General features: G+C 43.5%; 1 protein-coding gene and 1 pseudogene across 2 annotated transcripts in view; one reads left to right on the forward strand and one right to left on the reverse strand.

Annotated features, from left to right (window-relative positions):
* Nucleotides 1-1,172: 1,172 nt before the first annotated feature.
* The window catches only part of CDH1 (cadherin 1), a 78,906-nt gene continuing 52,102 nt past the window's right edge, over nt 1,173-27,976 (reverse strand). Inside the window, exons 4-16 of one of the 2 annotated variants that reach the window (XM_027119470.1) lie at nt 24,826-24,969; nt 24,545-24,700; nt 23,642-23,786; nt 20,734-20,909; nt 20,341-20,469; nt 18,595-18,777; nt 16,416-16,660; nt 13,430-13,575; nt 9,937-10,161; nt 9,213-9,443; nt 6,156-6,286; nt 4,300-4,443; nt 1,173-2,400 (exon numbers count right to left, since the gene is read on the reverse strand). In XM_027119470.1, the coding sequence (XP_026975271.1) occupies nt 2,191-2,400; nt 4,300-4,443; nt 6,156-6,286; nt 9,213-9,443; nt 9,937-10,161; nt 13,430-13,575; nt 16,416-16,660; nt 18,595-18,777; nt 20,341-20,469; nt 20,734-20,909; nt 23,642-23,786; nt 24,545-24,700; nt 24,826-24,969 (2,265 nt within the window). In that variant the 3' untranslated portion in view covers nt 1,173-2,190. Of the gene's footprint in view, nt 2,401-4,299; nt 4,444-6,155; nt 6,287-9,212; nt 9,444-9,936; nt 10,162-13,429; nt 13,576-16,415; nt 16,661-18,594; nt 18,778-20,340; nt 20,470-20,657; nt 20,910-23,641; nt 23,787-24,544; nt 24,701-24,825; nt 24,970-27,976 lie in introns of those variants that run through there. The other variant, XM_027119471.1, reaches the window with a different exon arrangement.
* Nucleotides 21,620-21,998, forward strand: LOC113627157 (protein CEBPZOS-like; annotated as a pseudogene).

The following is a 27,976-nucleotide window of genomic DNA, read 5'->3' on the forward strand; positions in this document are numbered from 1 at the left end:
GGCTCACGGGCCCAGCCGCTCCGCGGCATGTGGGATCTTCCCGGACCAGGGCACGAACCCGTGTCCCCTGCATCGGCAGGCGGACTCTCAACCACTGCGCCACCAGGGAAGCCCGCACTGTTGATATTTTGCACCTGATAATTCTTTGTGGAGGGAGGCTGTCCTGTGTGTTGCAGGATGTTTAGCAGCATCCCTGACCTGGACTTGATGCTGGTAGCACCTCACCAGTCATGACAACCAAAAGTATCTCCAGAAATTGCCAGTGTCCCCTGGGGGAGGGGGCCACAATCTTCCCCAGTGGAGAACCACTGCCCTGTACTAACTTTGCTGACCTACAGTGTTATTTGAAGCCCTGCTTCTTTCTATCCCTCGGCACAACCCACAATAGCCTCCTGACAAGGAGATTTCATTGGTTTCACTACATGCCACATGGGTGGATATCCTTCAAATACAGTGACCTTAGGTGCGCGGTTTCCCCGCTATTCTGCCCCAACAGAATGACACAAAGTTCAGGGGAAGTCATTTTAATATGAAGCTTCTTTCTCCATGTTTTGAATAAGCTCACCTAACCATTTGTCTGTCTGGCCTGGAATTGTGTAATCAAATAAAACAAGTTTGACAATGGTGTAACAAAATTCTTTAATAAAATTTATAAAAATGAATATTTAAGAATAATTTTTTCCACCTTGTTTTCCTTTTCCCAAAGAAAATACAAAATTATCAGCACCCACACACATATACACTCAAAACTACAGTGACATTCTCTACACAGAACTACATTAGAGTTTAAATTGCTGAAAAATCAAGACAGTTCTAAGAAGTGGTTGCAGGGATGGGTTTTTCTTCCAAAAACAGCTGATAGATAGGGAAGCAATTTAGATAAAGTTCTGGTCTATGGTTGTCAAAGGTTTCTTAAAGGTTGCGTTTCAACTAAAAAAGGATCCAAATTAAGGTTCTCCCTACCCTCACCTCCCTTCGCTAACACGCTTTCAAGGAGTGTTTTCTTCCTGCTCCTAAGAAAAAAAAAATTTTGGATTTTTAAAACATTCTGAAGTTTTCATGCACAGTTGGAATTTGGGGCAAATGTGTCCAGACCAGCCAGCATTTTCTATAGATCAACAAAAGCAGGCACTGGGGATTCTGTGCTTTGGGTACAAACCACGGTACAAGGCTCCTGGCAGGAAACGAGTGTTGAGATTCCTCTACTCTTTCAGAATTTTCAGGTCTGGAGGTAGCGCCACCGCAACCGTCTCCAGCCTCAGTTGGCTCAATTTCCAGGCTCAGTAACAATCTCCCCTGCCATCTCCACGGCCACGTTTCACATTTCCCCTCTGCTGTGATGAGCCAGCTTCTGTCTTTGGCTGCAGCACTTCAGGCACTATTCTGAGTCCCGGAATGTATCACTCTTTTGTTTTAGGGATAAATGAACATTAAAAGTTCAGTGGCACCTGAAAACTCACCACCTTTTCTGGTCCAGGCTCCCTGTCTAGAACCAAAGCACCCCATAACGACATTCACATAACAAACATTCTTACTCAGGACAAGTAAACTGGATAGATGCCCATTTCAAGTTATGTACTCAGGAGATAGAAAAGGAAAACCGTTAAAAGGTCTTAGGAGTACACAATACCCACTCAGCATATGGCCAGACTAAGACATAAGCCTCTTTCCCTAAAAGAGCCCAATAATTTCTGCATCAGAGAAATGTGATAGAATTCAGAGGGTGTAAGAGTGGATATTAGAACATGGGACACCAGTGCAGTGACGGGAGGAATGAAAGCACACAAATTAATTTCTTTATATAAAACCTGCAATAGGGAAATTGACCCCTCACCTTCCTTTGAAAAATGAGGCAAAGCCCTTACGGAAATCTGCCAGTTGCCAGCAGCACCTTCTGAGGCTGAAGCTACTCTTTTGAAATATTAAAATTTGAGGGTCTTTTGGACATCGTCATCATGTAAAGAGTGATGAAAGGGAAAAAAAGATTCATGGAATGAGTCAAAATCGTTCTAACACACAGATTAGATCTATAAAGTGGAAATCATAACTATCCTATCACTGATCACGGGTCTCTTCTCCAGAAACGCATCTCAAGTGAAGGAAGCTGGAAAACCATCAGGAATATTATTCCCCCATTTCCCATCACATGAGTGTAGGGACCCATCTGTCTCCCCATCGGTCTTGAGTCCCCTAGTCATCCTCGCCGCCTCCATACATGTCCGCCAGCTTCTTGAAGCGACCGCCCCATTCGTTCAGGTAGTCATAATCCTGGTCTTGGTCTGACTCCGAGGAATTCAGGGAGCTCAGACTAGCAGCTTCAGAGCCGCTTCCTTCATAATCAAACACCAGCAGAGAGTCATAGGGTGGGGCGGTGGGGTCACTATCAGCTGCCTTCAGGTTCTAAAGAAGGAAGACAATAGGATCTTTCATTGAGAGGAATCGCACACCTGTCATCTTAGGCAAGATGCCTTCTTTTGGTGCGTAAAGCCAAGTGTTAATGGCACAACAATGAGACCATCCTGCAGAACGCCAGGAGCACTGAACACCAACAAGGTAAATGTAATACAAACTGGAACAGAAGATGGACATGATATATTGTTAATGAAAAGATAAAGTATGCAGAATGTTTTCCCCCTAAACGAAACTGGTAAATTATATGTAGGCAGGAGAGATGAGCACCAACCAATCAGGATGGACAGAGACTAAAAACAATGAGGACAGTCATGCCAGGCTACACAGCCTGCATTTCAGCCCGAGAAGATCTGAAAGGATGAATGCCAAACTGCTAAATTAACTTTGGTGATTATGGTCAGGGGAACTGAGGGAGGACTTGCACATTTTTTCTTTATATACATTTTCATAATTTATATTTTTTAAATAGCAAACATTTTATTTTTGTAATTAAGAAATAGCTATAATCAGATATGATGATACACAAATGAATGTGAATGGAGGAAAATACCTGAATCCAGATGTATCTAAAAGGGATGGTTTAAAGTGGCCCTTCCTGTTCACAGTTTTCTCTAAGATCCAGTGCCTAGAATGGATCTGGCTTGATCATTTCCAACACTGCCATGCTTTATATAGTCCTTGGTGACAAGAACTCCTCAGGGAAGCTAAAGCAAAACCTGCCCCACACCGTGAAGACTTGCTGAAGGCCACTGGACCATCAGACAAGCCCTGAAAATCATTCCAGCAACTGAGCAAGTAATCAGGTAACATAGTTTAAGGAAATAGATCCCACTGGACTATTATTATCTTACTTGGTTCTTTGCTTAACCCCACCAGTTCTTCCTCATCTTACCCTAAGCTAATTAACTTAATGCCTATTTCCCATCCTCCCTTGCATATAGGGACAATCCTGTGACAGTCCTGGCCAATAACATGTAGGATGAACTTCCTTCTTGCCTAACAGTTTGCTAGAAGAAAGTTTTTGCCCCCTGCTCTGCCCTTCCTACTTCTTGACAGGAAAACAGGCTCAAGGCCTGGAAGTGTGGCAGCCATCCTGTGATCATAAAGCAACAAGCATGAGAACAAGGATGTGCTGAGATCATGCAGCAGAAAGGTAGAAAAGGGTGATGCACCAGCCTAGACTGCTTACCCTAGTCTTCTATTTGCATGAGGTAACTCTACTCATATCTATTTAAGCTTCTGGTATTTATAGTTGAATGCATTTCTGATATATACAACATGGAAACTATTTTTCTGGCCCTCAGGTAGCCTTGTGATACACATTTAACATTACGTCCCAATGTAATGCAGGGAAAGAGAGACCCATTAGTGAAACAAAACTGAATCTCTTTAGTTTCATTTCTTATTCTATTAAATCTTTTCAAGCAAGTCTTGGTTTTGCTGTATGAACTTTGCAAATTCCCTAAGACTAATTCAAAGTGCTATTAGTTCTGAAATTTAGATGAGGCACAAATAAAAAAACAAATAGGGCTCAGAGAGGGCTTCCCTGGTGGCGCAGTGGTTGGGAGTCCGCCTGCCGATGCAGGGGACACGGGTTCGTGCCCCGGTCCGGGAAGATCCCACATGCCGCGGAGCGGCTGGGCCCGTGAGCCATGGCCGCTGAGCCTGCGCGTCCGGAGCCTATGCTCCGCAACGGGAGAGGTCACAACAGTGAGAGGCCCGCGTACCGAAAAAAACAAAAACAAAAACAAAAACAAATAGGGCTCAGGGATGAAAACATGGTAAAGGAAAGACTCTAAAGAATTTTTCTCACTTTTGACACAACAGCTCCTTTCCAAGTTTAGAGATGAGTTTGTTGTGTCTTGGCTTTTGACTCTGCTTACTTACTTCATCAATAAAGTTTCCAATTTCATCAGGATTGGCAGGTCGGGGTCGATACTGGGGCACACTCAGGAGGGTTGGCGCCACATCATTGCGAGTCACTTCGGGCCGAGCCTCCAGGCCCCTGTGTAGCTGGCTCAGGTCATACTCCTTTAGAGAAAAAGGTAAAAGCATAGCAAAGAGTAAAATAGAAACAGTCATAAACACAGGGTCATATTTGGTTTACAGATTATGGTACTGGCTAAGGCCTTAACAGTCAGCTGTATGATATCTACAGGCACGTGCCAATGTAACCTGAAACGGCAGTTGGTTTTTTTTTTCTTTTCTGAAATGGTAGTTTTCAACCTAAGAGTCTCCAAATAGCACTGGAAGGAAATACAGCATAAAAGCCTTGTGAGGAACATTTGTGGGTATAGATGTAGACTGTTTTACCTTATTAACTTTTCATAGGGTATGATTATTAGATTATTATTCAGAAAATATTCACTCCTTTCCCACCCTATCCTCTGTGAAAAGAATAGAAATCCATTAATGTAGGGCTATGCCATTTGACTTGCTTTGACCAATGGGACATTAATACATGTGACACAGGCAAAGGCCTTAACTCTACTTTGGTCTTACCTGCTGGGACAAAGAAGATAGGAATTATATGGAACATTCCTGGACACAACTCACAGCACACAGCCATCCAGCCAAATGCAGCCTATATCAGCCTAGCCCCGACCAACCCACACATTCTTCAGGGCCTAGATGCCATAGACTGTTTGTGTGCCTCCTAAATTCACAAGTTGAAACAATGTGATGGTATTTGGAGGTAGGACGTTTGGCAGGTGATTAGGTTGTGACAGTGTATGGAGCCCTCAGGAATGGGATTAGTGCCCTTATAAAAGACACCCAGAGCTCCCTTGCCCATTCCACCACATGAGGACACAGTGAGACAAGGGCCATCTATGAACCAGGAAGAGGGACCTCACTAGGCACTGAATCTGCCAGCACCTTGACCTTGCATTTCCCAGCTTCCAGAACTGTGAGAAATAAATTTCTGTTGTTTATAAGCACCTAGTCTATGGTATTTTGTTACACCAGCAACTGTCCCAGCTAACCCACAAACGCACGAGAAAAACATGCTTATTGACGTGTGCCACTGACATTCTGGGATTGCCTGTTATACAGCATTATTGTGGTAATACCTCAATAATACAGGGTAAGGCAAGTTAAGACCATCTCCAAAATCAAGAGAAATAAAGAAGGCCTGAAGAATTAACATCTACAAAAAGCAAAAAACGGTTTGGCACAGCTACAAACTCAAAGGAAACAAAATATTAAAACAGATCAGTCCTTGTGTTCCGCAACAAGAGAAGCCACCACAATGAGAAGCCCGTGCACCGCAACGAAGAATAGCCCCCGCTCGCCACAACTAGAGAAAGCCTGCACAAAAGCAACGAAGACCCAACGCAGCCAAAAATAAATAAATTTATAAAAACAACAAAAAACAGATCAGTTGCTCTATGTCAAAGATAATTTGAATAAAGTTCATGTCCTGGAAATAGCAGTGAGGAGAGTAGGCTCTGGAGTCAGACCACCTGGTTTTACTGCTTCCTAGCTCTGTGACTTTGGGCAAATTGCTTAACTGCTCTGTGCCTCTGTTCATTCATCTGAACAATAAATAAATGTTAGCAATGCTGTATTGATGATGATGATGGTGATGATGATGATGGTTAATGACATCTATTTTCTTGTGTAGATGAAAGGTCTTTAAAAAAATAGGCAAAGTAACAGAGCTGTTTCAGATGTCTGTCCTCCCCTAATCATCAAATAAAGAGATTGCCATTAAGCTTTCTCCCTTGGTTTTAAACACCCACCTGGTCTTCTTCTCCACCTCCTTCTTCATCATAGTAATAAATGTTGTCCCGGGTGTCCTCTTCTGGGGGCAGTAAGGGCTCTTTGACTACCCTTCTCCTCCGAATAAGTAGCAGAATCAGCAGAATCAGGACTAGAGTGGGGAAGAGAGAGATAAGAGCCACAGGTCAAGAAAGCCGTAAGCAGCAGCTGGCACAGAGCACCACTGCCTTGCAGACCAGACAGATGGCTATAAGACAACTCACATGTCTTCACATCCCTGAGGTTAATATATGCAGCACTACACAGTGGACAATTACATGAGAACTCAATTGTGGTCTTTAACTGGACCTGAAACCAATCAGTCATTTCCCAAAATCTGGAGCAAAGTACTCCAGGCAGCAGAAATGGTCCAGGCAAAGACTCCAAGCAGATTGGTGTGGTTAAGGAAAGACAGGGTCAGCGTGGCTGTAGCAGGATCATCAGGGGAGAAAGAAGGGGACAGGGGGTCAGAGGGGCAGCAAGGACATGTGGACCTCTGGAGGGACTTTGGCTTTGATTCAGAGTGAGTTGAAGCCATTGAAGGTTTGTGAGCAGGGCTGGGTCAGCCTAAATGTGACTAATACATGCATATTATTCTTATTCAGTTACGGGGGAAGGGAGTGGGGCACAGACTGTAAAGTCGCCTGGTACACCATGAAAAAACACCAAAAAGTTTTAAAATTAAACAACAGCAAAAAAAAAAGCACTTGGTATATTCCTTATCTTCTCTTAGGATAAATCATGTAAGCAAGCTTTAAAATCTATTTTCAAGGTTTTCATCTGATCTTGGGGGCTATGTCTAGGCTATATACGATTAATATTTAATTTTTTAAAAAATTAAATAATTTATTGTGAATGGGAAAAAAATATGATTCAGTGTGTTTTCTAACTTATAGGTCCTTATACCCAAGTACCTAGTGAAGCACCACTGCACTGAGACAGGAGGTGGCATACACTTGCAAGTACCCAACCTACCTGTTTCTGAAATCAGAAAGATTCCAAGGTCTTATCCAGATAAACAATATAACCCCCTGGACCATGACTGAAGAACAGAAATACTGAGTGAGTTCTTGCTAGGTGGGCCAGGCCTGCCTTGGCCCTGAAGACACAGCACTGAAAACAATGGAAGCTGCAAACAGCCCCCATCCCTGTGGAGCTTAGAGCTGAAGAGCGAGAGGAGGGCTATCGTTTCCAAAAGGATGCTTCTTATCAGACATTACTTAAGTGTTATGTAAGGGAAAGTAACCAAAACATGGCATACTGTTATCACTTCAGGAAGTACCACCCAACTTAGCTATCCTGAAACCCCCCAATCCCCGGTGTCAGAGACAAATGCTGCACAAAGTAAGTAACCAAATATTGGCTGACTACACAAAAACCTTCATATCCTCTCGTCTCTCTAGAACATTCTTTAGACGCTTAATTTTGATGTCTGCCCATAAGGAACAAGACGTTGGAAATCTGCACACTGGCATTGCTTCTGCTGTAAATGTTGCACATTTGAACAGTCCGAAATGTTGTTCTCGGCCCCTATGTCTAATGAAATACACCCATAGCAAAGTTAGATAAAGGTACTATAAAAAAAGTCAGTATTTTAAATATAACTGCATGGTGGCAATAAAGCCACGTGAATCCTGGAGGAAGAAAGGTCCGGAAAGTTCACTGAATTTTAAACAACTCTCTCCTTCCTTTTCAATTTTGAGAGGATGCAGCAGAGGGCAGGAGCTAAGGGGACACACTGCAAACATTTCCCGAAGGCCAACAGGTAATCCCTTCTTCAATCTGTCGAAGCAGCAGGATCAGTAACACTGCTGAATCTAAACTGAAAGCCCCCAGGTGGTCCCATTGCTCCCCTCTAAGGACTTTCTTCTAGCCCAGCAAGGTCGGCCTCTCTGCCCTACGCAGTCCATCAAGCCTTCCTCTCTCTGTGCCTTTGCTAGTGTGGGAACCACCACAAATGGCCCTCTGTCTATGAGGACTCCCCCAGTCGCTGTGGCCCAACTATCCTGTCTTCCACCAAACCTTTCTCAAGACTCAATTAACAGCCTCCTCTTCTGACTGCAAGGACCTTCATGACCTGAACCACGTGTCATAGCTCCTAATGATAAAAAAAGCAACAACAACACTATCTTTGAGGTTTTCTGACTTGCCCGTCACTAGCTTTTAGAAACCATAACAGCACCTGTGTCAACCCTAGGGCTCAGTCTACAGGTAGGCTCAGGTAACATAGGTTTTAAGGACTGTGTCAGAAACTGCCAAATTTTCCCCAGTAACCTTTTTCCCCTTCATCCTTTGAGTCACTGATACTCACCGTGCACCCCACACTCCACCCCTACTCTTGGCACCAAGTTGTTTTTTGGTTTTTGTTTTTTTTTGCGGTACGCGGGCCTCTCACTGTTGTGGCCTCTCCCGTTGCGGAGCACAGGCTCCGGATGTGCAGGCTCAGCGGCCACGGCTAACGGGCCCAGCCGCTCCGCAGCATGTGGGATCTTCCCGGACCGGGACACGAACCCGCGTCCCCTGCATCGGCAGGTGGACTCTCAACCACTGCGCCACCAGGGAAGCCCGGCACCAAGTTTTAATTGGACACATGGTCACCCGGTTAGAGTGGGAGTTTCCAGGTGTGGCTGTGTTTGGGCCAGTGGGATGTGAGTGAAGGTGACATGCTCAGTTTCAGATATGTGCCTTCCACTTCCTCTACACCCTCCTCCAGGGTGGGATGTGGAGAAGGCGGTGGTGACCAGGCCTCGCTGCTCCAAGCATGGTCCAAAGACCTGCAACATCAGCATCACCTCAGAGCTGGTTAGAAATGCAGAGGCTGAGGCCCCACCCCAGACCTACTGGATCAGCATTCTCATGTACGGGTGGTTTGTGTACACTCAAGCTGGAGAAACACTGCCCTTAGAGGTTGAAAGAACAAAATAGAAGGACTGGGCAGCCTTCCAGTCTTGGACCACTTACCCCTCAAATGCTCAGTAAGAGAAAAACCTCCCCCATGTCAGAAGGTAAAGGCTGAAACACTCGCCAGCTGCACTTACTCAGAAAAGCAAGAATGCCTCCAAGAATCCCCAGAATGGCGGGAACTTGCAATCCTCCTTCGGCATAAGGCCCGGCCTTCCTACAGTTGCTGACGACTCCTTCACAGTCACACACGTGCACATCTAAGGTGGTCACTTGGTCTTTGTTCTGGTTGTCTATGAGCTTGAGATTGATTTTGTAGTCACCCACCTCTAGGGTTTTCTTTGGCTTAAAAAGCAGAGATTCATGTTCTGGAGGAATCAACAAAAATGAGTGAGGGGATCAGGAGAGATAAAAAGTTCATTCTAGATTAAAATTGTTACGGAACTAGGGACATTCCAAAGCTGAATGAAGACAACAGCTGCTTGGGTTGTAGATTATTGGGCAGTATGTCACCGACTCAGACGCCAGAAACGCAAAGGGATCTTTGGTTCAATGCCACAAATGTAGAAGGGACAAGGAAACAAGCCTTAAAAGGGGTGACAAGTGGGGAATTCCCTGGCGGTCCAGTGGTTAGGACTCCGAGCTTCCACTGCTGGGGGCCCAGGTTCGATCTCTGGTCGGGGAACTAAGATCCCACAAGACGTGTGGTGCAGCCAAAACAAAACAAAAACAACAACAAAAAACAAACAACAACATAAAGGAGGTGACAAGTGGATATTGAGAAGGGAAATTCAGAAGCGGAAGGCGGGAGGGAAGCACGGGGTCAGAGCAAAGTTTCCAAAATAAGACTCAAGTGCCCACCTTGGTCATTGTACTCAATGGTCCAGTTGACACTTGCCCCATGTGTTAGTTCTGCTGTGAAGGGAGAAGTGTTGGGGGGAAGATCAGGATCAATGATGTTGATGATGACAGGCTGTGGATCCCTCTGGCAGAAGTACATGCTCCGAGGGTCTGGTTCGGGGCCATTGTCATTCACATCATCGAGGAATAGAAGCAGCGTTCCTGTTCCAGTAGCAGGTGGAGAACCTAAGAAAATACACAGGAAATGTCATAGCTCAGGACCACTGATGAATCCCTAGTGCCTCCCATCAGACTGAATCCAACTCTTCTCCTGGCTCTTCAGGGCTCCCTCACCAGGCCCCACCCTGCCCACAAAGCCACCCATCCTGCAGGTTCCAGGCCATCCTCATTCCTGGCTGGGCAGACCTCTGACATGCCTATTCCCTACTTTGATAACAATTATTCAAGTTATTCCTCACACCAAGGACTCCCTCCATTTTCACACATAACTTTATTCATCCATTAAATTTTAACATCTCTATGCCAAGGGAGGTAGGGGAGGGAAGGAATGGGAGTTTGGGATTAGCGGATGCAAACTATTATATAGAGGATGGATAAACAACAAGGTCCTACTGTATAGCACAGGGAACTATATTCAACATTCTGTGACAAACCATAATGGAAAAGAATATGAAAAAGAATATAAATATATACATCTGCAAATCTATATATCTCAATATATCTGAGTCACTTTGCTGTACAGAAGAAATTAAAACAACATTGTAAATCAACTATACTTCAATAAAATTTAAAAAAAAACACAACTTTTTTAAACCACTCTAAGAAGTCCTCCTCACCCCCTACTAGTTCTCCTTCTCTGAACTTCTAAGGCTCTAAGATCGTTATCAAAGTATTGAGCCTTTTACAATTGCCCCAAGTTGCTTTTCAGATTAGATTCAGAGATTTATACACACTTCTGTTTGTATTTCTTTTACATCCTGACATAGCACTTGATCATAGAAAAAGTAGACCCTCAAAGAATCATCATCATCAATATTAGCATATCGCAGGGAAAAAAATCCCAGAGGAATGTATCTCAAATCCATAAATATTTATACCTGGGCGGCTATAGTGATTATTTTTTCTTTTTACCTCTGAAAATTGTGGTTAAAAGTAATAGCATAAAACTTACCATTTTAACCATTTTTAAAGTGTACAGTTCAGTAGTGTTAGTATAATCACATTGTTGTGAAACAGCTCTCCATAATTTTATCTTACAAAACTGAAATTCTGTACCCATTAAACAATTCCCTACTTCCCCCTCCAGTTCCTGGTAACCACCATTCTACTTTGTTTCTACAAATTTGACCACATTAGTACCTCATCTAAGTGGAAACCCACAGTATTAGTCATTTTGTGACCGGTTTATTTCACTATGCACAATGTCCTCAAGGTTCATCCACATTGTAACACATGACAGGATTTCCTTCTTTTTTAAGGCTGAATAATATTCCATTGTGTATGTGTATACCATATTTTGTTTATCCATTCACCCATGGATGGATCTTTTTACCTTATCATTTGAATTTTCTTGTTTTAACAATGAGCAAGTATAATTTAAAATTCTTTTTTTTAAAAATTGATTTATTTTATTTATTTTTGGCTGCATTGGGTCTTCGTTGCTGTGTGGGCTTTCTCTAGTTGCGGCGAGCAGGGGCTACTCTTCATTGTGGTGTGCAGGCTTCTCATTGTGGTGGCTTCTCTTGTTGCGGAGCACGGGCTCTAGGCACATGGGCTTCAGTAGTTGTGGTGTGCGGGCTTCAGTAGTTGTGGTTCACAGGCTCCAGAGCGCAGGCTGAGTAGTTGTGGCACACAGGCTTAGTTGCTCAGCAGCATGTGGGATCTTCCCGGAGCAGGGCTTGAACCTGTGTCTCCCGCATTGGCAGGCAGATTCTTAACCACTGCCCCTAAAATTCTTTTTAATTAAAGAAAACTTTAAAAAATGTTTTTTAATAAGATAATAGATTTTCTGAAGAAACTTCATTCTCCTCTTAGACCTACATCAAAAGTATTGAGTCATGCACAAAGTAACACTTGAAGGAATATATTCAAAAGTACCATGATTTAGCCATTAGTATTAGGTCAGGGGTCAGCAAACTAAGGTCTTCCACCCAAATTAGGAACACAGCTATGCTCATGCCTTTTCAAACTGTGTATGGCTGCTTCTAGGCTATGATGGCAATAGAGATTGTACGGTCTACAGAGGCTAAAATATTTACTCCCTGGAACTTTGCAGGAACCTTGTCAACTCTTGGTTACCTCCAAGCCAGGCTAGGGAACTCCCGTGCAGCCAGAGACAGCTGGCCAGCATAGCACTGCTGCCTAAGCAATGGGTTAGCTTCGCCTTTATGCAAAACATTTCTGCAAATGGAGCCCCATCATGGCTGTCTGCTTTTAACCTGCTGCCTCCCAAATGACAGCTCCAGGAGCAGGAATGACTAGGCCAGGGTTACCCTTCCACAGCATGCTCAGAATGCGATGAAGGCTACATCACTCATTAGCCACCCATCCAGCCCCACCATGGGCTTACTCGCCTTGCCCTTTGCTTTCCGGATTGCCAAATCTGGAATTACTACCTCGGGAGGTTGAGGAGGGAGAGGGGAACAGATTTAATCACAGGAACTCGCAGGTCTCTTTAACAGTAACTCCGCTTCTGAATATCTATCCGTGGGAAACACTTGCCCACAGAGGCATGTACAACGATCTCTACCTATCACTCACAAAAATAATGGAGAACTGGAAATAATCCCGGTGTTTTTTAATGTGTGAATGGTTAAATTATGCAATATGCAGAAAACATCATTTAATTGAAAAGAGGTAGATCTATAATGTGCCAAGATAGATCTCTGTGTCTTCCAGACATATGTTCAAGGAAAAAAAATTAAACATGCATAAGACAATGGTTTTTATAATAAAAACAAAAATAGGCTATAAACCAGACAGTGGCTTTATAATAAACCATATTTCTATATGTTTATAAATGTATTCGAATACACAGAAACAGTCTGGAAGGAGCCACACTTCACTAATAATGATGATGATGATAAAGATAATAACAGTCCTTACAGAGCACAGACTAGGTAGCAGGCACTCTTCCAAGCACTTTTACATAAATTAACTCATTTAACCTAGATGGGCTATTATCATTTTGCTGGATAAAGGAACTGAGGGACCTAAAAATTAGGTAATAAGTCCAAGTTCACACAGGTATTAAGCTTTGGTCCTAGGATCTAAACCCAGGCAGTCTGGCTCCCATGGGGCTCAGGTACAGAGGGAGCGTTAAAAAGGAACTTCTGCTTGGCCTAAACTCTGCATTTTGGACAATGCTTTGAGAACGCTTTGTTGAATAATGAAAGAAAACGGAAGAATTCATGCCTCTTAAAGGATAGGGGCAAGGCAGTGAGCTGGTCAGGAGGGTGAAGCAGCAAAAACCAAATGGTAAGGGCATCCTCACCATCGTCAGTGGCTATAATGAGGGCCGTGTACGTGCTGTTCTTCACATGCTCGACGTTCTCTCTGTCCAACTCAGCCCGAGTGGAAATGGCACCCGTGTCCGGATTAATCTCCAGCCAGTTGGCAGCATCCCTCCAAATCCGATACCTGGAAAGACACAAGCTCTGATTTAGAACGGGAACAGCGAACGGTAGGTAGCTGAAGAAGGTTAAGGTTCCTCTTTGCTGATAGATACTTCTAACTTCCTTATTTCAAAAAAATAATGACTCCTAAAAATAATAATAATAAAAAATAATGACTCCTACAGAAATTTTGCCAGAAAGGTTTGATGACCGTCCATGTACCCTTCACCTAGATTCATCCACTGTCGACATTTTGCTATATTACAAAAGTTGATGCACACATATACATAATTTCTTGTTTTGCTGAACCATTTGAGAGTAAGTCGCAGACATGATGTTCCTTTACTCATGAAAATGTCAGTGTGCCTTTTCCTAAGAACAGAGGCATTCTCTTACATAACCACAATTTGATTTTCAATTTCAGGAAATATAACTTTGATATGGTACTACCACTTCATACATGGTACACATTCAAACTGTAGATTTCCCCAAAACTGTACCCCCCCCTCCCCACGCCCCTGACCCAATCCAATCCAGAATGCAATCCAGGATCAGGCATGGCATCTAGATGTCAGATTTCTTTAGTTTCTCTCAGACTGACCCCCCTAAAGCGTACAGCAGTTCTCAAATGGTCACAGTATGGCACCCAACACCCCCGCCATGAGCATCTGGAGATTTGGGTTGACATGGTGACTTGGGAGTATGCTGCACTACTGGCATTTAATGGGAGGTGCCAGGGACGGTAAAGCTCCTTCTGGTCGTACAAAGCCACCCCACAAAAATTATTCAAAATGCCAAGAGAACCCTGTTAAGCCACACCTTATTAGGAATACCAGAAACAGAAGAAACGTAAGCATGAAAAACAGAGATATACTGCCCAGTTATCTATCGAGGTCATTGAAAGGCTCAGAAAGGGAAATAAAGAAATCGAAGGAGGAAAGGGTCCTGGATACCTGTAGGCTTATCCTCACGTCCTTAGAAGTGCAAAGCAATGAACTACATATATCGAGTGGTCTTTATTCCAGGGGTAAGGGTCTCTGCAAACACTATTTAGACTTGGTCCTTGAACTTCCCCAAATAGATGCTTTGAACTACCTATTTCATTACTACAAGCTAAGCTATCAACAGAGGCTGGAAACCATACAACCCAAGGCTTTAATCACAAAACAAAAAATCCTACAATATCACCATGCCACTAACACACCTAGCAAAAATAATAATTACTTAGTGTCAAGTCTATGTGCAAGTTTCTCTATTTGCCTCAAGGGTGTCTTTTATAGTTGGATTGTTTGAATCCATCTTTAAGCATAGTCTACACATTACAATTGGTTGATTCCTCTCTTAATCAACATCCTTAATCTAAGCAGTCACCCCCACCCTTCTGTCATTATTTGCTAAAGAAACTGGGTCATTTGACATAGAGCTCCCATATTCTGCATTTGGCTGACTGCTTCCTCATGGCATTTAACTTCTTCATTCTCTGTACTGCATCAAAATCAAATCCTAGGGCTTCCCTGGTGGCGCAGTGCTTGAGAGTCCGCCTGCCAATGCAGGGGACACGGGTTCCTGCTCCGGTCCGGGAAGATCCCACATGCCGCGGAGCGGCTGGGCCCGTGAGCCATGGCTGCTGAGCCTGCGCGTCTGGAGCCTGTGCTCCGCAGCGGGACAGGCCACAACAGTGAGAGGTCCACGTACAGCAAACAAAAAAAAAAAAAAAAAAAAAATCAAATCCTAAGGTTTGATTAGATTCTGTTTCAACCCTTCTTTTCTCCCCCAAATATAACATTTAAGTGGCACTGTGTACATGCTGTTGAATCACTTCGAGTGGCACTTCATGTTGGGCTGTCCTTGCTCTTCCAGCAGATGTTAAAATCTATCAGAAGGTTTGGATGGTCCCAGCTTGGTTCCTCCGTTTAAAAATTCCTCATCATCCTTGATCTAATGATTCTAGCAGCCATTAATACCACTACCTGGATCCTTTTTATCCGTATGGTGCACATGCACAGTTTAAAGCTATTTATGAGCCCTTCCAATCAGGATAGAATTAGTACTTCCCAGAATAACTCAGAAATTGAAGCTGCACTTAAACTTCATGTTTGTTTTACATTTAATAAGTCACAGGCACTGATACTAAAACACAAACACCTCCCCCTCCAAACAAGAACATGCTCAATTTATTACCAAGTGGGACTCTATACTGGATTTGCATAACCTTTTTTCTAAATAGTTCAGAGCATTCTAATAGTTTCCTCTAAAGTAAATATTAACAGGTAGGAATCTCTCTCTGAGAAGAGGAAGTGACCGAGGCCTTTGTTATCTCTGGAAATCATGCTATTACTAAAAAGACGCAGATGTGCCATGCTTGGGTTTGTGCTTAACAGTCTTCCCTTTGAGTTTCCACCATTGTCACACCTGAACACCAAGTATGTCATCAGACCTAGCTCTCAAAAGAATAAGAACATCCTTTATCATACGTGGCCACAGTGGTGTTGCTGTTGGTTGGTTTGTATGTGTGTTTGCAGCATCTGTGGCTGTCATTTACATTACAGAAGTGCCTTCAAGTTTACAAAACAAAAAAAGAAACAGTAAGCTACTTATAACACAATACCATGTATGTAAATTAAAACCACATTCCTACTACACTAAGTGAATTCAAAAAGAGGAAGCACAGTAAACCGACAATGGCTGACCATGGACGGAATGGACAAGGTGTGGGGAATGGGGATAAAAATATAAATAAGCCAAACAAGAGAAGGATCTTCCACAGACCAACGATGATAAAAATGCCATGAACAAAATATTTTATACATACACGTATGCACACAGCTAGTTGCTGCCAGTAAGTGGAAAACCCCTCACACTTACGTGATCTTCTGTTCCATAAATCTGTCTGGCTCCTGGGCGGTGTAGGATGTGATCTCCAGGCCCAAGCCGAAGTCCTCGGGCACTGTCACTTTCTTCTGAGGAGGCATGAAGATGGGGGCTTCATTCACATCCATCACGTCCACGGTGACGGTGGCTGTGGAAGTGGAGAGAGTGACCTCAAAGGGGGCCACATTAGTCACTGCCACATACAGGATGTACTGCTGCTTGGCCTCAAAATCCAAGCCCTAAAGAGCAGAAAAAATACATTTTATGTTAGAAAAAAACCCCATTAAATCCTTAACTATTGTTTTTTGGTTAGCAATATATCAGTGGTTCTCACATCTGGCTGCATTAAGAAGAACTCACTTGAGAACTTTTAAAGAAAACACATGCCTGGACCCTAACCCCAGAGCCAGCGAATAGGAATCTCTGAGGTTGGGGTCTGGACATCAATATTTTTTAAAAAGTTCCCAATGACTAACATGCAACCAGATTCATGTTGAGAACCCCAGTAAAGAATAAAGATGAAAAAATAAATAAATAAAAATAAAGATGAGCTACATGAAATCTCAAGTGGCAAGCCTCTATTAACAAATGTAGCACATTAAGTCATTTATTTACCTGAGACCAATAAGAATGTTCACATCCTATGCTGACATGCAGCCCGTGTGACAGCAAATGGACAAACAACCCTGCCTGTCCACCTCCCTAACCCCAGTAAGTTTAGTGGCAAGAACATGAAGTTCAGAATCAGTCGGCAGTGAGCTCAAATCCCGGCCTGGCCATTTCCTAGCTGTGTGATTTGGGCAATAGAACCTCTGGGTCTGTTTCCACACCTAAATAAGTAGGAAAAGGAACTATCTCACAGAGGCACTGTAAGGGATCAACTGGAGCTTTTATGAAGGACCTTTCGTATGGCGGGAACTCAAATTACTACCTTTTTTCTTTTGGTGATAGAATAATAACAGAAAACGCTGACATCAAATGCTTAGTGGGAAGACTTCCCTGGCGGTGCAGTGGTTAAGAATCTGCCTGCCAATGCAGGGGACACGGGTTCGAGCCCTGGGCTGGGAAGATCTCACATGCCACGGAGCAACTAAGCCCGTGCACCACAACTACTGAGCCTGCACTCTAGAGCCCGTGAGCCACAACTACTGAGCCCACGTGCCACAACTACTGAAGCCCGTGCGCCTAGAGCCTGTGCTCTGCAACAGGAGAAGCCACCGTGATGAGAAGCCTGCACACCGCAACAAAGAGGAGCCTCCGCTCACCGCAACTAGAGAAAGCCCACACGCAGCAAAGAAGACCCAACAAAGCCAAAAAAAAAAATTAATTAAATAAGTAAATTTAAACAAAGAAATGTTTAGTGGGAGTTAAGATGACGTACTAAGTGATTCAGAAATGAAGGGTCTGCTCACTTGCTCAAGGGGAATTCAAACCTCTGGCGCTAAGTTAGGGATCCGTTCATTAACTCTTTGACTAACTTCAACAAGGAAATCACTCAACTTCTTACTGTTCATGTTTCCTAGACATCTTTCACAGGCTTATTTGCCCTTCTTCTAAAATCATCCAGCAAAATAGCAGAGACCATAAACCATTTTTCTTCTCATTTGCAAAGTGGATATGGCGGGGTGGGCAAATGTTTCAGAGAAAGAACATATTAAAACAGATGGTACAGACTTCCCTGGTGGCGCAGTGGTTAAGAATCCGCCTGCCAATGCCGGGGACACGGGTTCGAGCCCTGTCCCGGGAAGATCCCACATGCCGTGGAGCAACTAAGTCCGTGCGCCACAACTACTGAAGCCTGTGCACCTGGAGCCCGCGCTCCTCAACAAGAGAAGCCACCGCAGTGAGAAGCTCGCGCACCGCAACGAAGAGTAGCCCCTGCCTGCCGCATCTAGAGAAAGCCTGCGCGCAGCAACGAAGACCCAACGCAGCCTAAAATAAATTTATAAAAAATAATAATAATAAAAATAAAACAGATGGTAGGGTGTGGTGTGGGAGCTTCCTGATTTCTCACATGAGCCTGAAGAGTCACTGCAAACCCCACCAGAATCTGAGAGAGCTGCCCTCCCCCACCCCACCAAGGCCACACTAATCTACTTCAGAGAAGACACCAGGGGACAAGGGCCTCTGGCTGCGTTGTCAATTTCTGCATCTTGCCAGGAACGATACAAACCTTAGCCGTCTTCAAAATGCCTTCATTGGTTTCTGGGTCTGTGATGACAACAAACTGCTTCTCGTTATCGTTTAATATTGTGTAAACGGCCTCCCACGCTGGGGTATTGGGGACATCGGCATCGGTCACTGTGAGTGTGGCGATGACCACGTTAGCCTCGTTCTCAGGCACCGACCCCTCGTACTGCAGAGCAAAGAAAAGGATGTGTCACTTAGGACATACTCAGACCCAGCAGTGGAGCCAGGGTTCAGGAGCCAGGGTTCAGGCTAAGGGAGTCCTTTCTTGAGCCCAAGCTTTGATGAGTCTTTGAAGAAGTGCCCACCCTACCAGCATGGCCCTTATTTCCTGTTGGTGGAGCAGCCAGCACTCAGGGACCCTGTGAGTACCTGAAGGAGCCAAGGCCCTGGCTGTCCGCGCCTCTCAGCGTACTCTGGCCCAACTGCTGACACTGTAGCTTATCCCCCGTTCCCGCCTTCCCCATCATTCTCAGTGGTACCAGTAATTTTCATAAATGTCTGGTCATTACAGTCTTCTACTTAAAACCCTTTGATAACAACCCACTGCACTCAGGATAAATTCTGAAATTCTAAATTCAGTCCACAAGGTCCTGTAGGACCTGGTCTCATTTGGTTCATTACACTGACTGTTTGTCAGTGCTTGCTATTCATCAAGCTTCCTTTTGATGCAGGGCATTAATCTGTCTTTCTTAAGCCTCCTGTACTCACAGTGGCTAGGTTAGAGTGGCAGACACCGCTAATTGTCTACTGAATATCCACTCTCCTCTTCTTCACTAACTACGTGGTTGACGGCAGCGACGTGCCCAGAGAAAATACTGTATTTCCAGTCTTCCTTGCAGACAGCAGTTGCTAGTAAATGAAACTTGTGGGATGGGTCTTCACAGAAATAAGAAAACTTGACTTGACATCAAGACCTTATGCCCCCTCGCCTTTGCCGCCTTCTTGAACGAAGCACAGATGTGGCTGGAGCTCCAGCTGTCATCTTGGGCCACAAGGTGACAATGGGGATAGAATCCATGTACCAAGGATGGTGGGAAAGCAGATAAAGGAGGCTTGGTTTCTACTGACTGAGTGGACTATCTACCTCTGGACCGTTAGTGACACAAGAGAAAAAGTCAACCCTGTTTGTTTAAACCACAAGAGTCAAATCTTTGTTACTAACCATTAAGCTGATTTCTAGGTAACACAATAAGGTTTCAGGTTCTTTCACACAGCTCTCAGTACCTTCTCCTTGACTGCATTTAATATAATTATACACGATAATCGGTATAAGTTGTATAACATCACCCTAGCTAGACTATAAACTCCACAAGAATAGAAGTGTCGTCTGCCTTGTTTGTGATAATATCCCCAGTGTCTAAGACAGTGTCTGGTATAAACCCAGAGAATATTTGTTCAATGAACAACTAAAACCTGGTAAGATCTGCTACCAAGATGAGGACATGCAGTAAATAGGTGCTTTTTTTTTCCTTATTTTTATTTTTTTTAACATCTTTATATGGAAGTTCCTTAAAAAAAAAAACTAAAAATAGGTGTTTTTTGCAACTTCAGAAACCTGTGTCAATAGGTCCCAGGCTGAGGAGGGCAGAGACAACTGACATCCCGACCTGCTTGCTTTTTAGCTTCAAGTTTACTAGTCTGGAAAACGTTTCCAAAGGGTTCACCCATGAGATACTGGGAAACAACCAAGGACCTTTGGAGACTCTCTAAGGAGTTGCAGGGTTATTACCGTAGTTGGGTCGAAGATGGGAGGGTTATCATTGGTGTCATTGACTGTGATCACAGCTGTTGCGGTCGTGCTTAAGCCTTCACCTTGCAGGTCTGCAGCTTGAACCACCAGGGTATACATGGGAAAACTCTGTAGAGATCAAACACACCCGAGTCAGGACTGACAGCCACATCAGGCACAGCCTAGCCCATCACATAGAAACAGATTATTTTCTCATCTGCTTAAATGCCAACCTGCCTGCCTGCCTGGCCCCAAACCTCTGGACAAATGTTTAGATACAAAGCTCAGAACCATCACCATACTAAGCAGCAACTGGCCTCGGCAGAGTTTTACATCATCCAGACGATCGAGCTATTTGCCCTCAATACCCTCTGGATCCTCTTGACCCCTGACCTCCCGGTCCAGCCCGGTGGTGAGCACACTGATGACACCCGTGTCCTTGTTGATGGTGAACATTTTGTTGTGCGGCAGCGTAGGCTCTTGGCTGAGGATGGTGTAAGCAATGGCAGCGTTGTAGGTGTTCACATCATCGTCTGCGTCTGTGGCCGAGACCTCCATCACAGAGGTCCCTGGAAGCAAAGGAGAAGATTTAGTCAAGCTACACTTTAATTTCCAAAATTCTGACTAAAGCGCTAGGGGAGGAAGAACGCATTCCACCAAATGAGCAAGTGGTGTTCCCAGAACCCAGCTTTTCCAGAGGATATTTTGGGTGGGGAGGGTGGGTGAGGAGTATGGGGAATAAATAACCTTAAGCTAAAACATCTTTGCTATGTCTCTTACACTGAGTGAATAGTGTATAAAACAGGAAAAATACCAGAAATTTCTATAATTGGCTTCTTAGCCACAGCTCCACCTGAGAGAATGGTCATTTGAGACTGTTGCCTTCAAGGTAGAAGGAAATATTTACAATACTTGTGACAGACAAAGTACTAGTTCACAGAATCCCTAAACAATTCTTCAAGAATCAATAGGCAGGGAAAAAAAAAAAAAAAAAAGAATCAATAGGCAGGGACTTCCCTGGTAGTGCAGTGGTTGGGAATCCGCCTGCCAATGCAGGAGACACAGGTTCGATCCCTGCTCCAGGAAGATCCCACATGCTGCAGAACAACCAAGCCCGTGTGCCACAACTACTGAGCCTGCGCTCTAGAGCCCGCGAGCCGCAACTACTGAGCACACACACCGCAACTACTGAAGCCCATGCACCTAGAGCCTCTGCTCCGCAACAAGAGAAGCCACCGCAATGAGAAGTCTGCGCACCGCAATAAGAAGTCTGCGCACCGCAACGAAGAGTAGCCCCTGCTCACCAAAACTAGAGAAAGCCCATGCGCAGCAACAAAGACCCAACGTGGCCAAAAATAAATTCAAAAAAAGAATCAATAGGCAGGCATGCGCAGCCCCACAAGTACGTGCCTCAGGATAGCCTGTACTATGGATCCACTGGCAAAGCAGATCTTTAAAGGAGTTTTAGTAGCTGAACTTGTGGGCATTTTTGGAGCATATTTTTGTTCAGAAAGATGAATACAAGTCAAGAGTTCAGGCAAACAATGAGCAAGAAATTCTCCTTCATCTTGGAAGTTTATTGCAAGTCCACTGAACACTCTGGAATGTATGGAATCAGAGAGCAAGAGCAAGAAAAGTGGCTGAACAGCAAAAATTAAGAATTTGACCATCAATCAAGGTTTGCCCTATTTCATAGTATCAGGCAAGATTAAAACTCCAAAGTTGACATGGATGGATTTTAGAATATTTAAGGTGAAATGTAAATTCTAATTAAAGCAGTTGTTCTTTGGACTAACCGTGAAGAAATTGATGGAACGTTTGTTTATTATGTTATAAATGGAGTTTCATTTACTACTCAAAATAAAGTGGTTCTCCTTTAAAAACAAAACAAACAAACAAAAAAACTCCCCTATAATTCTGTATAAACCTGTCAAAATAGATAAAATACTAAAACATCTATTTTTTTTTTAAATAAATTTCTTTCTTTTATTTATTTATTTTTGGCTTTGTCGAGTCTTCCTTGTGGTGCACAGGCATCTCGTGGTGGCTTCTCTTGTTGCAGAGCACAGCCTCCGGGCATGTGGGCTCAGTAATTGCAGCCTGCGGGTTCAGTAATTGTGGCACGCGGGCTCTAGAGCGCAGGCTCAGCAGTTGTAGAGCACCGGCTTAGTTGCTCGCGGCATGTGGGATCTTCCCAGACCAGGGCTTGAACCCGTGTCCCCTGCACTGGCAGGCGAATTCCCAACCACTGCTCCACCAGGGAAGCCCTAAAACATCTATTTTTAATATTTATTACATTTTTTCTTTTTCATTATAGTTTATTACAAGATGTTGAGTAAAGTACCCTGTGCTATACAGCAGGACCTTGTTGTCTATCTCATTTATCCCCCTCTCCTCTCCCCTTTGGTAACCATAGGTTTGTTTTCTGTCTGTGGGTCTGTTTCTGTTTTGCAAATAAGTTCATTAATATTTATTACATTTTAACTGAAACATTTAAAATCACATTATCTAAAAATATATTAACTAGAAATATTGCTTTTAGCCATTTTCACTTTACCTGAAACACTATTCAAACTCTACATCAATGTCTCTGGTACTATTGGAGCCCTTTTGGAATAAAATTTGTCATTTAAAAAAAAAGAAAAATCAATAGGCAAAAGACAAACAGCCCAAGAGACAAAAAGGGCAAAAGATTTGAATAGACAAGTTGTAAAGAAACCCAGCTGGTCAGCAAACATATGATAAGATGCTTATTTAGTCCATTAATAATCAGAGAAATTCCATTTTAAGTTATGTTGAGATATAACTACACACTCAACAGATTGGCCAAAAACAAGTCAAACAATTCCATGATATATATTGCTGGTGGGAGTATAAATTGGTTCAGCCACCTTGGAAAAACAGTTTGTCACCAAGTAGAAAAGTAGGCAAAACTGTAAGTACACACGTGGTAAAAGATAAATGAAAGCAAGGGAATGATTATCACAAAAGTCAGGGTGGTGGCTGTCTTTACGGAGGAGGGAAAAAATGTGATCAGGAAGGATTGTACAGGGTCTGTAAACTACTAACAAGGATCTGTTACTTAATCAGGGAAGGTTGTTCTTAAACTGCTCTTTTCTTAAACTGGGCTTAAACATTTTATACATATTTCTATAGGTAGGATGTTTTACACACAAACAGTGTGTTCCAAAGAAGTTCTGTGCATATGAAGGGTCTGACCCCAAACGCCAGCCCCAACACTTGGGGGTGCAAAGCATCTAAGTCTCTTGATGGGTGTTGATCTCCTCGTTGCTGGACGTACCTGGAAGAGCGCCCTCCATGACAGACCCTTTGAAGACCTCCTGGGTGAACTCAGGCTTGTTGTCATTTTGATCGGTCACAGTGATCACAATCTCCATCGGCTCCTCGATTGCTTGCCCGTCTGAAGACACAGCATGAGAGAAGAGCTGCAAGAGCCAGGTGAGGGTTACTCGGGAAGACAAGGTGGGAGAAGTGTTCCAACCAGAGCAGAGTGGGCTCCACCCGGCCCCCACTCCCTCCCACTCAAGTATGCATGGACCCCCCCTGCCCCGCCCCAAGCACAGAACATCCCCCACACACGTGCTGCTGCTTCAGTGAGGTCATGACACTGGTTAAGACCATGACCTGTGAGACCATGGGCTGGAGAACACATCCACCAGCTCAGAGCCCCATGTCCCACATAAGGGCTGGGGGCCGGGCCTAGGAGATAAAGGTGGAAGCCTAAAACACTCTGACTGGTTCCAAGCAGGGTCAAATTTGCTCTGGCTGCTCGAGTCTAGCGTTCCCCCCAGACTTCCCTGTGTTTGGCATCAAAGCATTACCTCCCAGCTTCCCTAAGCTCACACTGCTCTCAAGGCCCAGAAATAGTTTTTGTTCCCCAACATCAACACCAGCCTCTGCCTATGTGTCAGGGACTTTGAGTCCCAAGAACAGGTTGACATCTTGGGTCTAAGATCATGTCTGATGCCCCAGGACTCTCCCCACTTTATTCCTAACAAGGAAAACATGAACAGCCCCCAAGTTTTTCAGGTTCTCCTGTCATTTCTCCTTATCAACAGGTCTAAAGGTATCAAGTTAAGCTCTTCAAATGTCCAGAACATCTGATCTATGATCAGCGTGAGTTGAGCAAAAAAATTTTGAAAGGATGTAACCCCATCATTAAGTGCTTTTAAGAGACACTCACAATGTACTTGGCAATATGTTCTCTATCCAGAGGCTCCGTCACCTTTAGCCATCCTGTTTCTCTTTCAATAATAAACACATGAAGAGGGGGTGCGTCGGCTCCTTGGCCAGTGATGCTGTAGAAAACTTTGGTTTCTTTTTCCCTGTTAGATTTGATCTGAAGACAAAACAGAAAGAAATGAATTAGCAAGGAAGGATTCTGACATTGGCTCTTTTCCCTTTCTCTCCTTGGTCCTTCTCTGCCAAATTCCTCCCAGAGAAATAGAGAACTTCCTTCTGTACCTGAACCAGAGCCTTAGGAAATGGGCCTTTCTCATTTTCTGGGCAGCTGATAGGAGGAATAACCCAGTCTCTCTTCTGTCTCCTGGGACCATGGTGGGAGCTGGGAAATGTGAGCACTTCTGTCTGGGTTCCAGAGGGAGAGTCCTAAAAGGAAAGAAGATGAGGAACAAAATGAGATAATTCAGGAAAGATGATACGGGCTGAACAACCTAGGCAGTCAGCATCTCCAGCCTTCTGAGGGCAGGGCATGGCTTTCGTTTAACAACAAAATAAAACAGCCAAAACAAAACCCAATGGACCTCTTTACCGTATCAGAAAGACGGTTTCCTCTTTTGATCCTTCTTAGTGTCCAGAGTTCAGTAATCATTATGCACACACGATGATAGGTTTGAAGGTTTGACATTATTTAAGAGTTATTTCAAGCCTATATCTCACACCTGTCATTTTAAAAAATATTTATTTTATTTATGTATTTATTTTATTTATTTATTTAGTTGCACCGGGTCTTAGTCACTGCAGGTGGGCTCCTTAGTTGCGCCTCACAGGCTCCTTAGTTGCGGCTTGTCAGCTCCTTAGCTGAGGCTCACCAGCTCCTTAGTTGTGGCATGCGAATTCTTAGTTGCGGCATGCATGTGGGATCTAGTTCCCTGACCAGGGATCGAACACAGGCCCCCTGCATTGGGAGCACAGAGTCTTATCCACTGCGCCACCAGGGAAGCCCCACGCCTGTCATTTTTAATAGGACATTATACTCCAATGATTTACTATCAGAGCTTATTCAACAATTAGATATTCAGGTGTTTTTAATATTCTTTTCTTTTATATTTTTCCTAGTGATATAGGTCTCCAAAGTAGAGTTAGCCTAAGTGAGTAAGTTTTGGGAACTTACTACTTTGTGATCAATACTAATCCCTTACTCTCACTGTGTTAGTATATCTGTATGGTTTCCATTTGTTCCAACAGAAGTTGTTTGCATGGGAACCAAAAGTGCCCTTTGAGACTTGTATTGAACAGTTTTCATGTGTGATAACTTTATGCACACACAGGGAAATAAGATAGCTGAAGATGGAAGGAAAGATCTTCCAAATTGTTTTAAGTGTTCTAAAGCGATTGGTAGTAACACAGTAAAGGTTCCAGGACAATTACATTTTCCATCCTCCACAGAGTCACCCATCCCTGTCTGTCAAGTGAGAGTCAAGCCCTGCTTCCTGGCTTTTAAAATGTGACTCAAAATGCACAAGACAGACATGAAATATGACCAGATATCATCACAAAATCCTTCCCAATCCTGCATTCCTGTATACTAGTCACTCACACACCCTCTGCATTAACCTCCTAGAGAAGCAGTCCTGCCCTGGCCAAGGGCAGGCTCTGGAGCCAGGCTGCCTGGCTTTGTATCCTCACTGTGACACCTCACCTTCCTGAGCTGATTATTTAACTTCTCTGTCCCACACTTTCCTCACGTCTAAAATGAGGATTATATTAGTATCTGCCTCATAGGGTCTTTGGAAGGATAAAACGTGATACTAGTATTGCAGTAAAGCACTTAGAATACTGCCTGAAACATAGTACGTGCTCAATAAATGCTAACGATGAAGATGATGGTTGGATTGGTTGGGAAACACTGAGTTATGGTTTCAATGAAGTGGAATTTGGGATTTGACCTGAGCACAGGAATAAATACTAAACTGATTCTCAACACGGTATTCTAAGCCTAAAAATGATCATCTTGCACAGCCATGGTAAAAAAAACAGGCCTTGATGAATGAATGCAAATTCATTTACCATATTGAAGAGGAAGGCAAAGAGCACACCTTGCTGACATCAGGACTATGGAATATTTTCAGAGAATGATAATAAATAATGATGAACATTGTGCTGGCAAAACATACCATTAACATCTTCATGTGTGAAATTATTATTTTTTTTAAATAAAGACATTTATTTATTTATCTATCTATCTATTTATTTGGCAGTGCTGTATGGCTTGTGGGATCTCAGTTCCCTGACCAGGGATTGAACTCAGGACCATGGCAGTGAAAGCCCAGAATCCTAACCACTAGGCCACCAGGGAATTCCCTTCATGTGTGAAATTAAAAGGAATCGTGTCTAAACATACTGAACATGGGATCCATCCCTCAGAAAACAAGGATACCAGACCAAGAAAACCCATCCAACCAAAGAGACAAAACTGGAAAGTTAGATCTATTTATATTTTTCCCCAGCTTTCTTGAGGTATAACTGACAAAATAAAAATTGTTTGTATTTAAGGTGTACGATGTGATGTTTTGATATATATAGGATCTATTCTTATATGAAGTAAAAGAGAGGTAAGATTATCACCCGTTCCAGTGTAGGGCCACCTGGCACCACAAGGGTCCCTTGAACTAGGGGCAAACCAAAGTCAACCTCAAACCAGCTGTGGTAGAGTTGCCACCTACCGCTCAATATCCATTCTTTCTTATTTAAAATCAAAAATCTCTCTTTCTCTCCCTCTGTCTCTCTCCCCATATATATATAAATTTTGTGTCCAACAATGTACCTAAGTAAAACTACATTTCCTGTACTACACTTGTAGCTAGGTGTGACCATGAAGCCAAGTTCCAACTAATGAGATGTAAGCAGAAACATTGCTTCAAAATTCCACAAAGCCTTCTTTAAAAGGTGGACAACTAAGTGATACATTTTTGGGCTTCCTCCCTTCCAACTTCCTACCATCCAGAGGAAAGGTATGATAAATGGCGATCCAGCAGCCATCTTGGATCATGAGGTATTGTTGAGGACGGGAGGCATATGCTGAGGATGATAGAACAGAAAGGAAAGAAAGAACCTAGCCTCCTGATGACTACAAGAGTCTCCATACTGGCCACAACTTACCACTCAATCGCCTTAACTTGAAAGAGAAATACTCTATTTTACATAAATCACTGTAATTTGTGCTTTTCTATAATACGTATTTGAACATAATCATGAAGGCAGATGACAAAGGTAAAGAGGAAAAGTTGAAAAATCAACTTTGTTTACATCTGTGCATCATAAGAGGCTTCCATACACAGCTGCCCAGCAAGAACTTACCAGGCTGGACTTACATGAATGATGGAATTAATTGGAGACTTAAGTCAGGAAGCTATGTTAATTTAGTTCCTCACTT

Source organism: Aethalodelphis obliquidens, unplaced genomic scaffold (genome assembly GCF_003676395.1).
Source record: "Aethalodelphis obliquidens isolate GAN/ISIS:26980383/991018 unplaced genomic scaffold, ASM367639v1 scaffold20, whole genome shotgun sequence".
In the NCBI taxonomy this organism is placed as follows: domain Eukaryota; kingdom Metazoa; phylum Chordata; class Mammalia; order Artiodactyla; family Delphinidae; genus Aethalodelphis; species Aethalodelphis obliquidens.